Genomic DNA, 17,147 nt, shown 5'->3' on the forward strand with positions numbered 1-17,147 from the left:
AGTTACCAGGAAGGAAGGCCAAACTTGTCTAAAGATGCATCTGAGGTTGTTCACTGTGACTGTTACCAGGTAAGGAAGGTCAAACACATCTGGGCAGTAAAGGTTTCTTTACTAGGAGCGTAGAGAGAAGGAAATCCTCATTTATTGAAAAGCAACAGACTTTTCTGATAAAGAGAACGGCCTCTGGAGCTAGACTGGCTGGTTTAAACCCCATCTCCTGTTTGGCCTCAAGAGAATACCACGTCTGTGCCTACAGAATGTCCTGTGTGGGAGTATCAGACATATAGCGGGGTGGCCATGTGTTGGTATTTGCAGAAGCTGTCAGTGAGGACATGAGGTATATTGTATATTCTATTTTTGTTTGTGTTAGAAATTTTCTATAACAAAAACTTAAGAAACAAACAAAAAACACCTGTAACTGTATGACAGGTCAAGTTTTCTGTCCTGCATCATTAGCACTTATTTGTAAAACTGAGTGCTAATAGTACCTACCTCATAGGGTTGTGTGAAAAATAAATGAGTTAAGACAAGTGCTAAGATACTATTATTATTTATGAAGTAACAATATCCAGGCACCAGACTTGGTGTCTGCTTCAATTTAATCCTCTCAGCAATCCTATGAACCAAGATACTTCACTTTCACACAATGAAGTAGATTTAGAAATTTCAACAGTAAAATCTACATAAAAACCCAGGTTTGCTCTCGAACCTCATTTCTACTACATGACTCACCTCCCTAAAAGTGACTCTAGCAGCTATTCAGGCAGGGAAACTGAGGCTCAGTGGGGTTAAGTAAGCACAATTCTGAGTGGTAGGTTGAGAACCAAATGCAGATCAGGCAACTACAAAAACATGCAGACCAGGCTCTTTCTACTGGTGGATAGGTTGTCCTGGCTCTGTCCTCACAGCTTCCATCCTGGGAAGAGGGGCCAGCCAGCAGCCTGGAAAATGGCAGCAGGTGCATCCCTCCAGTCTCTGCATCAGCAGGTCTTTGGGGTAGTGACTTTCAGTCTTTCCCAGACCAACAAGTACAGAGACTCAAAATAGAACTATATAAGGGGGAGGAAAAAAGAAACCTAAGAGGAACTTTATGCTAGCAGCCCCTGCATTTAATGAATATTTTCAGAGCTCTGTCGGCCTTGCCCTGTCTCAGGATCTCTGAACATCTGCTGGAATCCTTCCTTTCCCCTTCCTGAGAGACTCACTCCAAGAGGCCCCAAATCTCCAGTAACAGCCTGTGTCATCAGTGAGCAAGTCATGCAGCCACTGAGATTAGAAAAGCACTTCTCTCATGCACAAATCTCTCTGTAATCAGCAATGACAGAGCAAAGAGACACCCTCAGAACAGTTACCATGAATCTGACTTCCAAAGAGGCTGCTCCATCAGGAACCAAGACCTCATGAACCATGCTGCTAGAATAAAATGAGGCAACACATCCAGCCCGGCCAATTTGCATTGGAAACTCAGTTGGAATGCCAACAATTTGCATCCTTTCAACTAAGAACAAAACCAAGCCTGACCTTTACTGCCAGCACTGCTTTGTGTTGCTGTTTGCAAATACAGTATTTAAGTGGGAAAGGCTAACTGGTGTAAAAGCACTTGAGGTCATATTCCAATTAGAACTCTCACTTTGCTAAAACAAGTCAATTAACGCTCACTTTCTGCCCCTCTCAAGACTCCCTCCTCAATTTCAAAATCATCTAGCTGAAGAGCATCATTTTCCTGGAAGTGCTGAAGGGTAGGGAGTAAAGCAGGAGGTAGAGAGAGCCTCCAGGGAGAGAGGGAAGTGGAGAAAGGGGCAAAGTCCAGGAAAGGAACCCCACAGGCGCCAGTGCCTTCTGGCAAACAAGAGAAACATCCTGTTTAAGGCTATTATCTCCTTTATTCAAAAAATAAATATTTCACTTTGAATCAACATATTCAAATCACATTAAGCACAGAGAAGACATACAGTCCCTTTGGAAATTGTGAACACGTGTAGGAGGCATGTTCCAAACAATGGGAATGAGGTGAGCACTGATTCCAGCTGCTTCATGACCCAAAGTCCTCCTCTTACCAGGTGGAGCTACATATCGATTTATGAGAGAAACACACACACACACACACACACACACACACACACACACACACTGCTTTGAAGTCTGAAAGGCACATGAAGTGGACCATAAGGTGTATGGCACGTTTACTGATAAAACGTTCCCTATTCCCTCCCAAGAAAAGTGGAGAAACTTTAATCAAGTCAAAGACCAGAGAAGCAGGGTGTTCCTGCTCAGAGCTCAGCAGCAGTAACATCTCTGCACATGAAAGCCATTTTGCATTTGCTTCCCCCTCCCTGCCCACGGAGTCCTCTGCAGCCAGGCGCTCACTCGGTGATGGTGGGGCGTGTGGCCACATACACGAACACCACGATCAGGAGCACCACCACGGCCAGCGTGGGCAGCACCACCGTGGTGATCTGCTGTCGGGCCTCTTGCATGGCCTGCTTCCGTTCCTTCTTGTCCTTCGACGTCTCCTTCTTGGGTTTCCCTTTGAGTTGCCGCATCTTTCCTAGAGGATGCAAGACAGTGTGTCCAGAGAGGCCGTGGAGAAAAGTCCACACTCCTGTAGTCAAGATGGGGGACTTCCTGTAGGGAGAACAACTATGATCAAGAACAAATAGTGAAAGAAAAAAGAAATCACAATGTTAAAGGCAAATGTGGTAAGAAAAACACTTGCCACTTGTTATGGTCTGGATGTTAGGTGTCCCCCAAAAGTTCACGTCTGACATGATACAGGAAGGTTTAGAGAAATGATTGGGTTGTGAAAGCCTTATCCCAATCAGTGAATTAATCCCCTGATGGAATTAACTGAGTGGTAACTATAGGCAGGTAGGGTAGAGCTGAAGGAGATGGGTCCTTGGGGCATGCCTTTGGGGTTTACATTTTTTCCTTGAGCAGAGCTCTCTCTCTGCTTTCTGGTGTGATGTCTTGAACTGCTTTCCTCTGCCACAGTCTTCTGCCCTGATGTTCAGCTTCACCTTGAGCCCGGAGGAAAGGAGCCAGTTGTCTATGAACCAAGACCTCTGAATCTCTGAGCCCCCAAATAAACTTTTCCTCCTCAAAAATTTTTCTTGTCAGGTCTTTTGGTCATAGCAGTGAAAAAGCTGTGACAGGTGCAAACACAACAGAGACTATGTGGGGCTCTGAGCACAAAAACAACTGATGTCCCCCTTCGTTGATTCCTTGACTTCATCATCCAAACCCTCTTAAGCACCTTCTATGTGCTGGGCACTTTTTAGGAGCTCAGGATGGAGCTGGGGACTGGGTTCTGTCCTCCCAGAGCTCACACTGCAGGGTGCACAATGTGTTGCACGCAGAGTGGAAGATGGGTCTGACCAACAAAGGAGGGGGACTGGCTGAGCCTGTGATTCACCACCTATTCATCTTATGATTCTCTTGTGGTAAATTCTGTGATTTTGTGGAGGTGCTCAGGGGTCAGGGGAGTGGGTAGCTTATCATCTAGATGAGAAAGATGACATTTACACTTGAGTGACCATGTTAGGTGGCAGAATGCTGACTTTGAGTCAGGAAAGGTCTTCTGGATGTCTTCCTGTTTTCTTATATGGAATCCTAGTCTCCTACCACTCCTTTGGTCCCATATAGACCCTTCAATATTTTTGTGTCCCATCCACAATCAGGCAGAATATCTTACAGTGAGATGACTAACATTATTGTGCTAGGATGATGTAATGCCAACCAAAAGCAAATATTAAAGTTTAGGGCAGCACCACTTGGGCAAATGTACAATTTCCATCAGAAAAAAATTAATATGAGAAAGTGCACACGTGTGCACACACACATACACTATAGTTTGGATCTGGAATGCCTTCTCCCTAGCCCATGGTACTATTGGGAGGTGTATGAACCTTTAAGAGGTGGGGCCTAGTGGGGGTCTTCAGGTACCCTTGAAGGTAACTATGGGATCCCTACCTAGTCCTCATCCTCTCTTGCTTCCCTGCCAGGAAGCGACCAGTTGTGCTCCCCACCTCCCACCTCAAGGCCTAAAAGCACTGAGTACAGCTGATCATGAACAACTTCCAAAATAATCATCTTATAAAGAGAAGATGTTTACCTAAGACATCTGTTACAGTGACTAAGACAGAAAATTGGTACTGAGAAGTAGGGTGGTGGTCAACATACCTGAGATGATGTAGAGGAACCTTTGGAACTGGTTTGCAGGATGAATTTGGAAAAGTTTGGAGAAGCAGGCTAGGGAAAGCCTAGAATGCTGTAAATAGAACCCAGTGGGTCATTCTAGTGAAGGTGCAGGGGATCAGAATGCTGATAAGAATGTGGAGAGAAAGGCTATGTTGATGAGGGTTCTGCTGGGAATGAGTATTCTATAGGAAGCTAAACTAGAGGCAATCCCTATTACACGATGGACCAAGACTCTGACTAGATTTTGTCCATGACCTGAGACTTTGTGGAAGGCAGACCTTAAAGGAAACTAATCTGGCAGAAGAAATGTCAAGGCAGCACAGCATTCAGGCACCAGCATGGTTATTACTGGCTTCTTTTAACCAAACATATAGTGATAACTGGGAACAGAGAGAAGAAGAGCAAAAAGACCTAAAAAATTCATAGGTTGGCCAGAAAAGGTGCCCATTTAAAGGTACAGCCAAGGAGGACCTGATTGCTAAAGAGATTAGCACCATTAAAAAGAAGTTAAGTGCTTTGCACCAGTACAACAGAAAAGATGCTTGGAGGGCATCTCAGAATCAGCAAGGTAGCAGCCATCACAGGCTCAAAGGTGTAGAAATGGAGATTTGTTTCAAAGACTTTCTAGGGTCATTTTCTGAGAAGAGAGCCCTGGGGAAGCCCTGCTTGTCCAGGAACACCTTGGGAATCACCCAGTATTCAGCCATCAAGGCACTCAGAAGCTGCCACAGCCTGGTTTAAGCTGTGCCAGGTGCAGATCCTGCTGGCATGAAACCTTAGCATAGCCAACATGATGCTGGCTTTGCAGGCATGCAGAATGCAAGTGTGATGGGATTATGGAGACTTCCACAGAGATTTCAAAGCCTAGTAGGTCAGGCAGCATGTGGCAGGGTCAGTGTTCGGCAGTTATCCCTCAGAGGGTGTTATGGTTTAGATATAAAGTGTCCCCAAAAGCTCATGTGTGAGACAATGCGGAATGTTCAGAGATGGAAAGATTATGAGTGTGATGCAATCTGACCTGTGGATTAGTCCACTGATATGGATTAACTGGGTGGTAACTATAGGCAGGCAGGGTATGGCTGGAGGAGGGTAGGTCGCAGAGGCATGGGGCATGCCTTTGGGGTACATATTGTGTCAATGGTGAGCAGAGTTCTCTGCATCCTGGTTATCAAGTCCTGAGCTGCTTTCCCCTGCCATGCCCTTTTGCCATGATGTTCTTCTGCCTTACCTCGGGCCCACAGCTATGAACTTGGCCAACCATCGACTGAACTTCTGAAACCATGAGTCAAGATAAACTTTTCTTCCTTTAAGTAGTTCTTGTTAGGTCTTTTGGTCACTGCAATGCAAAAGCTGACTAAAACACAGATCAATGAGTGAAGCCAAAGCTGCAATAGAGACCCCATTAAATTAAAGATGGCAGGAACAAGGAACACCTACTGAGGAAGGAAGTAGTGCACAAACCAGCCCAAAAGAGTGGCCATGTGGACAGCAACAAGCAAAGCTGAAGGGGGAGGGTTCCCTAGACCTGGGGAGTCAATATCCCACCACAGTGTGCCCTCAGAGGCGGGACCTGGAGACAGAATTCCATGTTTACCCTTGGTGGGTTTCAGTCTTATTTTGGTCCAATCCCTTCTTGATATTTTTCTGTTCCTTCTTGAATAGGCATATTTATCTGGTATCTAACTTTCTTTTTGCTTTTTTTTACTGGGGCTCATAGCTAAGAGTTTGCCTTTCAGAGGAGACTATGGAGGTGGTCTTCTGGGTAATGCTATAATAAGACTTAGGGGACTCTTAGAGATGGACCATTGTGAAATAAACTTAAGCCTCGCGGGGCAGGAACAGAATACTGAAGATTGATGTGGAATGTCTTCCAAAGGTCCTTGTATTAAAGGCTTGAGCCCCAGCCTGTAGTGTTAATGGGAGATGCCGAAACCTTTAAGAGGGAGAACTAAGATGGAGGTCTTCAGGTTACTGGGGGCATGCCTTTGACTGGGATATTGGGACCCCAGCCCCTTCCTCTTTCATTTGCTCCCCCATCAGGAGGTCACCTGTTTTGCTATGCCTTGCACTGTTGTTGCCATGATATGCTACACCCACCCCACTCAGGCCTAGAAAAAGTGGGTTCACCTAATCATGGTCTAAATCCATGAGCCCAAATAAACCTCTTCTCTTCCTTAAGGCCTACAGTGTAGGTGTAAGAACTCCTCACTGAACCAATTCTCCTTTTCATATCTTTCAAAGAACTTTCAGACCCACTTGAATTCAAGACCAGATGTACCACTTATTAGCTAAATGGCTCCGGGCAAGTCACTTGACTTTACTCAGCCTCAATGTCATCATCTGAACATGAGAACAACTTCTATCTTAAAGGATGACTGTGAAGATCTGAAAAGAAAATGCATACATACATTGAGCTGTGCCTGCCTGCAGGGAGGCAGCACAGGCTGGCTGAGACATCGCCACCAATTACCCGCCTGTAGCCTAGGAGAGCCTTCAGAGCTTCTATACGCCTTGGCTACCACCTGGGAGGGGTCATATGGTGGTGCCCATCCTAATAGGACTGTGGGGTGTGGCACAGAGAAGGCACCACTGGAACTTGCCCCAAACGTCCTGTGAGTTAGATGAACAAGCTTTAGGATCCCCACTGTAGAGAGAAAGAAACCAAGGGCAAAAGAGGGAAAATGTCTTCTCCACAGTCACCTTGTCTGTACATAGAACCCATGGCTTCTAACTGAGCAAGGGACAGCATCCCATAGGCCATTCTCTTCCTGACACAGCCTCATAAAATTGTTTGAAAAGCAACAAGCCATTAGCAGCACTCTGACTCATGGCCATTTCCCTGTGGAGCTAATGGCCTGTCAGCCCTACAGCTATCTCCATAGGGCCTTGCAGACTGGCAGGCAACACCATGGCCCAGTGTTAACAAGCACCTGGCCGCTCTGGCTAATAGTGCTGGCCTCACTTTCATCCTGCTCCCTCAGCTGCTGTCTGCATCCTCCCACACACGTGCAGCTGACATTCAAAGGCACCAGCCTCCACAATGACCAGCTTGTGACATTTGTGAGATGCATTCACAAGTTCCCAGAGACTTGGGAAAAGTCTTGAGTTGCTGGGGATGGTCAGGTCTTAAAGGACAAACAGTCCAAAGCCTGGGTTCTGCATCAGGCTGTGGTGGGTAGCCTCCCTGCTCAAGCTCACCTGAGGAGCGGGAAGCAGCAAGGGAAAGCATCTCTGAAAGGACACCTGAGAAGAAAGAGCCTGTGACAAAGGGACCAGCCAGGACAGAAGCTGCAAGAGTGCCAGGAAGGGGCTGGCTTACTGCAGGAGTGAGGAATGAAGAAAAGGACAGAGGTGACATGGAACCAAGTCCTCCAGAAACCTGCAGGCCATGGTGAGGAGTGTGACTTCATTCTAAAAGCAGCAGTACAAGGGATTCAAGGGCTTCATATAGGGAGGTGCAGGGAGCTCCCTCTGGCTGGTCAGTGGCAAGTTCACCCTAGGGGAATAAAAGGGAAGACTCGGGAGCAGTCTAGTGGGAGAGTCCGTGCTGACAGAGGATGAAGTTATATGCTGAAGGTATAACTGTAGGCCTCAGTGATGAATGGGACAGTGGTCAAGCATCAAGAGCTTGAGCCCCTGGATGGGTAGTAACCCCATCTCATGAAATGAAAGAATGGGACATGGGGAGGTGGAGAGTCGATTTGAGAAAGAACAATAAGTGCTCTGTTCACACCTGTCCATATGAAGATGCCTACTGGAGATCACCATGGAAATACCTAGGAGGCAGCTGAAAGCGAGTCAAGACCTGGGACTAAGCTGAAGATCCATATTTGGAAGTCACCAGCTGTTGGGTTAGGTAAGATGACTACAGTAAGAAAGGGGCCCAGGGCTAAGCCGTGCCTGCCGGCATCCTAATAGCTATAGGTCAGCTGGTGCATTGTTTTTTGTCACTGTGATCAAAATACCTGAACAAGAACAATTTAGAGGAGAAAAATTTTTATTTTGGCTCACAGTTTCAGAGGTTTGAGTCCATGGTCAGCTGGCTCCATTTCTTTGGGGTGGACATGATGGAGAAAAGTCGCATAGCTACTGAGAGCCAGAAAACAGAGAAGAAGGGTCCAGGGAGACGATAAACCCCTTCAGGCACACTCCCAGAGACCTACTTCCTCCAACTAGGTCCTACTTTCCAGTAGTCCATTCGGCTCAGTGGATGGATCCATCAAGTAGTGAGATCAGAGTCCTCACAATCTCATCACTGCCTAAAAAAACCCCACCTCTGAACCTTGCTGCATTGAGACCAACCACACTTTCAGGACATGAGACTCTGGGGGATGTTTCAGATCCAAACTTAGCAGGTGGGAAAGACACCAAGCAAAGGAGAGTTGGAGAAGAGGCAAGTAAATCAGATAAACGGAATGTGGTGTCAAGGGAACTGAGACAGTCAAGAGGGACACTGCCAAAAAGTCAACTAAAATGAAGAAAAAGCAGCACCTCCTGGACTCGGCAAAGTGAAGCCTGCCACAGGGGCTTCCAGTGAGTTAAAGGGAGGGTTCAGACACACCACTGAGTGCAGCCTGCAGCCTGCTGCTTCTCTGGAAGAAAGGAGCTTGAGCCAGAATGTAAGTGAACATGCCGCTTCTCGTAGAGAAAGTCTTGCCATGGAAAACAGTCAGCTGACTTTGCTTGGCCACGGCTGACTCCCATTGCGGCGCTGGCACCTTACTACTGGGCAACTTGTGGTAACTGGTTAGCAGGCCAGCACCTTGAGCAGCACAGGGCAGACAGCTGGCTTGAAGTTCTGCTGGAAGAACATCAGTGGCCAAAAGGGGTTTCCTGACTTTAAGTAATAAGAGAAACCAGAGGATATATGAGGGGTTTAATAGAATAGGAGAAAACCTTGCTGCTGGGAATGTAAGGTGGTGCCTGTAGGAGCAGGGTGAGAACACGAATGGACAGTTATGACTGGGAGAGAGGAAAGGCGCACCCAAGTACAAGGCGGGGGGCTGTGGGGGAAGCGTGACAGTAGGGAGAGAAACAGAGGCTTCAATTTTTCTTTTTTAATGAAATAGTTGAGGGCTTCAGCTCAGTCTGGGGGATGGGAGGCAGCCCTGAGGAAAGGGAACACAAAGTAATCATCTTGCAGGGAGGGATAGGAAACTCAGAGGAACTAGTCCTTGAGGCTGACATTCTTCTATCCTTACTGCCCACGCCCCACCCCTGAGCAGACTGAGGACCACTTCTCCATAGGCTCTGGCCTTCCTAACTGGACCACATGGCCTCTCCTAGGCCAGGGCTGCCTCATGCAGATTCTGGAAATGGGTGGTGTGCCTTAAAAAGCTGGGCCAACTGGCCTCAATTTCAAGAATCTAAGAAACAGGAAAAGATACCGAAGTTGATAAGCAAGAAGAGATATGCCTAAGTCCTTCCATGTACTTCTTTCCAATTTGGAGATGGTGAAAATGCAGGCATTTGGGGAAGCCATTCAGTGCCACAGGCAGAGGACAGCAGGTAAGCCAGGTGAGAGGAGATGAGAGGCAGAGAGCTGAATTCCAAGCTTACCTTTCAACTCTACTCTTAACTGTTTAGACCAGTCCCTATAAGGCCAAGTTCTAGAAAGGCTTCTCTCCTCAGGTTACTGTGGCATATTTCTCTTTCAATGTGAGCTGGCTCCAGTGGACCTTTGTATCTTAGTCTGAACACAGCCCTACTAAAAAGACCACTGCAGCTTCACCATGAGGAATCCAAACCCCCAACACTGTCACAAAATAAGGGAGTGGCTGAACCAAAGGTCAAATTCATACTTGTCTGGCCCTGAAGCTTGCAGTCACCAACCTTCTGGGTATGCCCCACACATCTTCCTGCCCTTTGTCCATCACAGGGCCACTTCATTGCTTACCAGTCCCTTGCACAGAGGAAATAAAGAGAGAAATTCCCACGGCTCTGTCTGGCTTCCTCTCAGTAAGCAGCTGGAACAGGATGGAAGCCGAAGCCACCAGCTGAGTTCTAGTGTTATGGCTGTGAGCACAGTCCAGTCACCCCCTGCCTCTAGCCCCGCTAACCAGGGAAACGGAAACTTCATAAACACTGGAGTTCCAGCTGGTTCTAATGAAACTTCACCCACTATGCCCCACCCCCATCAATGTGAGCCCATGGCAACTGGTCAGCAGTGAAACATTCCAGTTGCATGGGGGCAGGAGACCAGAAGGCTACAGGAAGAGGGGTTCACATACATCCTTTAACACAGAAATTTTTAAGTTCATGATTTTTCTCTGATTACTGCTTTACAGTCTTTTTCTATGTGCATTGGATCCTATTAGGGAGACAGTCAGGAGGAGAGGTAAGAACATGGATTGAAAACAGGTTTGAGTCTCAGCTCTGCCACATCTAGCTATATGACTTTCAGCAAAGTACTAAATGTCCTGTCTTTCTCTGTAAATAGGAAGGAAAAAAAAATCCCTGTATTATAGAGTTACTAAAAAATCAGAAATAACATATGGCATCAACAAGCCATACCAATTGTGCAATAAATGGCACACAGAAACTTGCTATCCAGAGAGAGTAGTCCTGTGGAGAGGAGATTGAGAAATACCAGGAAGTACTACTTTCTTTTCCCCCCTAGAACCATATAACTCATGGGTGATACAATCTCCCAGTCTTCTTTTTGGTGAGTTACCAATCAGCTGTTTGGCAGATGTGTTCCAGGGTTTGGTGGGAGAAGATTGGTTCAGGATACTGATTAAAGGCTCAGGATTATGTAGCTCTTTCCCAACTCCCACTATCCCAGACCTGCTAATTCTGCGCTGCCAATATGGTGGCCACTCGCCATATGTGGCTGCTGAGCATTTGCAATGTGGCTGTGAGCCAAAATGAGCTGTGCTGTTGTATAAAATACACACCAGCTTTTGAAGGCTCAGCACCAAAATAAAGAATGTAAAATATCTTATTATAAGATTTTTATACAGATTACATGTGGGAACAATATTTTGAACATATGGAATTATGTAAAATATATTTAAATTAATTTAAACTGTTTTCACTGTTTTAATGTGGCTACTGGAAAAATTTTAAATTCCATGTATGGCCTGCATTACACTTTTTCTGGACAGCACTGCGCTGGCCCCATGCAATAAGGAGCACCACATTTTGGCCCTCTTGTAAGCTTTCCAAATCTTGGGTTAAAGCCACAATGGTAAGACCTCCCTGAGTCTACATAGTCCAGCCCCACTGGCTCCTTCCAAGTCATCACACTCTGAGTGACCCACCACTACCAACACACTGGTACTCCCTGCACATGCACCTGTGCCTCTGCTGATACAGCACCTCTGTTGGAACACCTCTCCCTGTGAATCATTATCTATCTGGCATTTTCTCTCATCCAGGACTGACCCTGTGCATGGCCTTCTCAAGTCTCCCCAAGCAGAAGCAATGGTTCCCCCTTCAGCGATATCTCAGGACTCAGTTTATGCCTTTACTGCCGCACTGACTGAAGACCACTGCCTAACTAGCTGAGCCTCTAACTCCCACTTCTTGGGGACTGCAAGTGTGTCCTGCTTGTAACAATATTCCTGTGGGGCTGACAGGATGGCCTTCACATAACAGGTGCTCGACAAATATCTGCTGCATTGAGGATCAAAGCTGTACTAGTTTAAGACAAGCAGTTCATTTTAAGCAACTGACCACAAAGTTAGAAAAGAAAATCTATAATAATAAACTAGGTACCACTTATAAATAAATACATTTTAATTCCTAACACAATATTGATTCCATACAAGAGCAATATTATTGCACCTATTTTACATGATGAAACTGAGATTCAGAGAAGTACACTGATTTTCCCAAGATCAAACACTGTTTGGGAACCAACACAATCTCAGCTCCAATGAAAACGCATAATAAGCATGCATTAAGTATTTAATGAATGAACAACGAATGAGGATTTGAACTCAGCCCTGATTCCAAAGGTCACCCATTTTCTCTGTGTGACTCTACGGTGGCTCCAAACCACTCCACCACTAAGAACAGTAGCTACTGCTTCCTGAGTGCTCACTACCTGTCAGTTCTGACTAAAACCCCCTACAAACACATGAGCCCCACAGCAGCCCTGATCCCCATCGTGAAGGTGAAGAAACAGACTGTAGAGCTGCAGGCCCAGGTAATCATAGGTGCAGCTGTGCTTCTGGCCCAGCTCTGTCTGGCTCAGAAGTTATGCTGCTCCCACTCCACGCAGTTGCTTCCAAGTAGCTGGGGAGACCCCTACAAAGTCTATAGACTAAGGGACAGCACATTCCTGCCCATTAGCTCCAGAGGCTGAGAACACAGGAAGTGTGAGAGGGACCACAGGCTTGTGTCACTTGGCAACAGATAAAGCCAGTCCCTTAAGTCAGGCTTGTCCTGATTCCTGGAAGGTATTGCTGCATGAATGCCCCAGGCCAGGCAATCATCCTGAGTTAAAGGATGTGCTGCATCCTGCCTAAATTTTCAGTGTGGGCATGGCTGCTCTGAAGACACCCAGGAGAAGTGCAGCTCTCTCTGCCCACCCCTACACTGTCCAGGCCAACAGCATTGAGGGAGCCAAAGACATCACAGGCTGTTGGAGAAGTGCCTGCCAAGAACAGCTTGACCTGGCCTAGAGTCCATGTTAAGTCCCTGTGGTTCATCAATTACATCCCAGTGCACAATCAATGTGAGTACAGTAACCAGACTCAGGGGGCAGACTGCTGGCCTCTTCTCAATGTTATTCCCCTAAGTGCCAAAGCTCTCCTGTGATTAGAAATGACAGTTTAAGATGCTACCTAAGAAAATTGCTGCATTTTTCTCCTACTTCAATTTCAGGAACACAAATGAATCAACAACAAGAAGGTAGATGTGGGGAGATCTCTGCCATCTCTTCTTGTAGCTGTGTCGTTACTGCAACATGAAACACGAGAAGGGCCAAACTGCTCTATGCTTTATGTGACCAGCCCAGGGAAGCTGCCCCGGGTTCAGGGAGACATAAATCCACTCTTGAGAGCAGCAGCTCTGCAGTTCATCAAGTGTGCTTGCTTCATTTTATGTCCCTGGTATTTAGCCATAATGGGCCTGTGATCACTTCACTCCACTCTGCTGCAGAGTGGGGACAGGGGGTAGGCAGACTGCCAGGAGAGCTGTGCAAGATGGGACTCCTGACACTCGCTAAGCACCTGCTGATAGCATAAGTGCCCTCCCCAGGAACAAACGACCACAGCCAGGCAGATGCTAGCTCCACTGCCCCTGCTGCTGACAGGCCACAGAGGTCTGAGAAGCTCTCTAGACCTGCCAGTCAGTGTGTGTGTTGGGTGTGCTGGGATCAGAGCTACAGACAGAGGCACACACATACTCCTCACACCAAGGGCAGGAGGAAGAAGAAAATACATACTTTGGCAATGGCAGTATCAGCTATTTCTAAAAAAAATCCAAGAACACAAAAGGACTTTTGGGTGAGTTGCTGAATAATGGACATGAGAGACTAGGGTTCTCAATAAATTAGATAAGTAACATTTCTTTGGCACACTGGGGTTTGCAAAGTGCTTTTCTGTGCATTATTCATTTCATCCTCACAGGAACTGTGTGTGTTGCCTACTGTCCTTACTTAACAAGAAAAATCAGTGCATGGAGCAATTAAACACAGGTCAGGGTCCATCCTGGTTATTCTAACGTCTGTGACCCTGGCCAATGAACCTGGCCTCTTAGACTTTCAATTACTCTGTTGTAAAACAGGAATAAAAATACCTACCTATCATTCAAATATTTTTTGGTATGTGCAGAACATCAGGGATAATGTTGAGGATGCAGCTGTGAACCAAATGGTAAAAGTGTTCCTTTATGTAAGGAAGCTTTCTTCATTCACAGGGAATGTAGGGAGACACAATTAACAAACAGACTGCTTACTGGATGGTACCGTGAAGTGTGGAGGCTGCACACTTAAAAGTTAACTGATTGCCTTGCAAGCACAAGGCCCTGCCTGGGTTCAACCCCCAGCACAGGACCAGAGACTGGAAGGGTGTGAGGAAATGAGCTGTGCAGATTCCTGGGAAGACCTTCCAGGCAGGTCGGCAGGCAGGGCCCTTGGTGGGGCATCCCTAGCAGTTACAAAGCCAGGCTGGAGAGGAGGGAAGGGAGGGGATGAGAAGTCAGAGGGGGAGCAGGCAGAGGACAACATGGGGTCACTGGATGCTTACATTTTATAAGATCCCTGAGTGGACAACTGACTGCAAGTGTCAAGGACTGAGGCAAGAACTCAGCGGAGATGCTAATGACCTCCTCAGGTGAGATGAGGGGGCTTGGTGCAGAGTAGGGGCAGATGCCGTGAAAAGAGGGCCAGCCCTGAGTGCACATCGAAAGAGGAAGCTACACAGAATGGAAATGGAGTGTAAAAAGAGAAAACAACCTAGACTCTGGCCTGAGGAAACGAAGCCTAGAGCTGAGGTTGGCAGAAGGAGGTGGCTGGGGCGTGGGGAAAGCAGGAGCTTGGACCTGCCAGGTGTGAGGGTCTATTAACAAGTGTGTGGAGACAATGAGCTAGAAGCCTGTGCCTGCAGTTCAGGGAGCGCTACACTGGATTCAGGACCACAGGTGATGTGGACATGGATGGCCAATAGGTGGTGACTGACTGCAGACAGGGTCTCTGAGGACCGAGACCTGGTACTATCCAATGTTCAACCCTTGGGAAGTCAAGAGTAACCAGTACAGGAGGTATGAGGAAGAAACCAGGAAAAGCATGGTGTCCTGGAGGCTAAATGAAGGAAGTTTTAATACAAGGAACAGACCATTCAATCTGGCCACAGGCAGTACCTCAGCAACTTTGAGAGCAGTGCTGGTGGATGGGGCAGGGGAGCAGAGAGACTGGAGACCAGGGGCAAGTAACGCTTCTCAAGACTCAGCAAACAAGAGCACAGTGAGGAGTCAGAGGCAGAGTGCCTGGGCCAGAACCCCCATTCTTCATTAATCAGCTCCGTAACCGCAAGCAGGTCACTTAATCTTTGTGTGCCTCAGATTTCTCACCTGCAAAACAGGTTCCCTGATACATGAGAACAAAATCTGCAACATGTTATGTACAATGTAAGCATTAGCTACCATCATCATCATCATCATCATCACTATAGGGAGTAATGGCAAAATAATTGCATATAAAAAAACAACAATAGGAAGAAGATCACCAGCTTAGGAGGCCGGGAGATGCTGGAAGTCTGAAAAGAGATGAGTCAAGGAATAGCTGTCCAGGTGGGAACATGAATGCCCTAGAGGGCTGTGTGTGTGGTCCACAGCACAGGACCACCTGAGGGTAGGGCCACACATCTTAAAGCAAGGCGGCTAATCATACAGGTGCAGGTGGGGAGGGGTTGGGGTTTACACTGACCCAGGCCAGTAGGACAAGGAGAGAGGAAGACGATGGTGACGGCAAAAGACCTAACATCATATCTTGGAAGCTAAGTGAAGGAAGAGCTTCAATGGAAGAAAGAGACCCTGCTGATAGTCAAAGAACTCAAGTGACTCCTTTCAGGCATTCTCTCCCCTCTCCACAGCCGTCTGGTCCCCAACACACAGAGTTCAGGATCAGAAAACTGAATTCCCAATCCTACAGCTTCCTCCAAGCCCCATCCCTCCCTTTTCAGTTCAAATTAGTCACATTTTTCAGGCCAACTTATAATCAGATCCTTTCCTGCTTTTGAGAATATTTCTAGACTCAGAGCTATCTGGTGAATAACAACTTTGTTTTCAACTGGTTGACTTGAAGCAATTAAATCATAGAAAGCACAGATAATGACTACATAAGAAGGAAGTGGCTTGAAATTCTGTAACAGGTTCTGAAACAATGGCTTTTTTTTTTCCTTCTTCTTTTTCTTCTTCATAGTGGGATCAAATCCAGGGCTTCAAGCACTCTACCACTGAGCTATATTCCCAGTCCAACAACAGCTTTTGAAACAGTTATGCAGTTAATAGCAAACACAACATAAATAGAAATAAAAAATTTACAAAATGTTCCCTTATACACTCTGCTATTTTGTTTTATTCTGTTTAAAAACAAAAAACAAAAACCCAGTCCAGGTGCAGGTCAACAGATAAATGGATAAACAATATGTGGTAAATACACAATGGAGTTTTAATCAGCTATAAAGAGGAATGAAATTATGGCTGGTAAATGGACAGAACTGGAGAATATCATGCTAAGTGAAATAAGCCAGACGTATAAAGTCAAGAATTGATTGTTTTCTTTCATATATTTTCTCTCATAAGCTAGGCCAAAGGGGTGGGGGAAGGGATTCATGAAAATAGAAGGAAGATCAGTGCAGCAGAGGAAAGGGATAGGGAATGGGTGAAGGGATGGGAAAAGGGAGAAAGGTGGACTGAAACTGACCAAATTATGCTATGAACATATAGGAATATACCACAGTGAATTTCACCTTTATGTATATCTATAACATACTAATTTTTAAAAAACTATGAATAAATAGAAGCAAGACCAGTAGAGTTGAGGAAGGAGAGTGGGGAAATGGAGGAGGGGAGGGAAAGAGGCAGTATTAGAGACTGAAATGGAGCAAATTATTTTCCATGCATGCATATCAAAATGAACCTCAATATTATATGTTACTATAATGCACTAGTAAAAACATTAAAAAATTTAAAAACCAATAGAAATGACAGATAAACACACACACACACACAAACACAAAAAATGCTGGTAAAAGATATTTTACCATCATCCAATGAAATGTGACTCAGAATTTAAATGAAGGGCTATGAAGATCTGCTACAGTGAGGACTGCATCTCACTGATTAATACACTTGATGGTTGGATCACAGGGCCTGGGTGAAGCTGTGGAAACATTAAGTTCAGAGGTCTGCATATCACAAGGAGTATGAGTCACATGTTGAAGAAGTACTGGATTTAGTTGTGGCTTTAGCAGACAGACCTCGAACCAAGAGTTAGAAGT

The 17,147-nt window shown here is 46.1% G+C and overlaps 1 protein-coding gene across 10 annotated transcripts in view; it reads right to left on the reverse strand.

Moving 5' to 3' along the window:
* Positions 1-1,869: 1,869 nt before the first annotated feature.
* Positions 1,870-17,147, reverse strand: part of Smco4 (single-pass membrane protein with coiled-coil domains 4) — a 60,498-nt gene continuing 45,220 nt past the window's right edge. For 5 of the 10 annotated variants that reach the window (XM_047517475.1, XM_047517474.1, XM_047517479.1 and 2 more), the window contains exon 3: positions 1,870-2,625. In XM_047517475.1, coding sequence (XP_047373431.1) covers positions 2,364-2,543 — 180 coding nt within the window. In that variant the 5' untranslated portion in view covers positions 2,544-2,625 and the 3' untranslated portion in view covers positions 1,870-2,363. Of the gene's footprint in view, positions 2,626-5,425; positions 5,534-17,147 lie in introns of those variants that run through there. The other 5 variants (XM_047517482.1, XM_047517481.1, XM_047517484.1 and 2 more) reach the window with 2 other exon arrangements.

The sequence above is a fragment of the Sciurus carolinensis genome, chromosome 11, assembly GCF_902686445.1.
Source record: "Sciurus carolinensis chromosome 11, mSciCar1.2, whole genome shotgun sequence".
Lineage (NCBI taxonomy): Eukaryota > Metazoa > Chordata > Mammalia > Rodentia > Sciuridae > Sciurus > Sciurus carolinensis.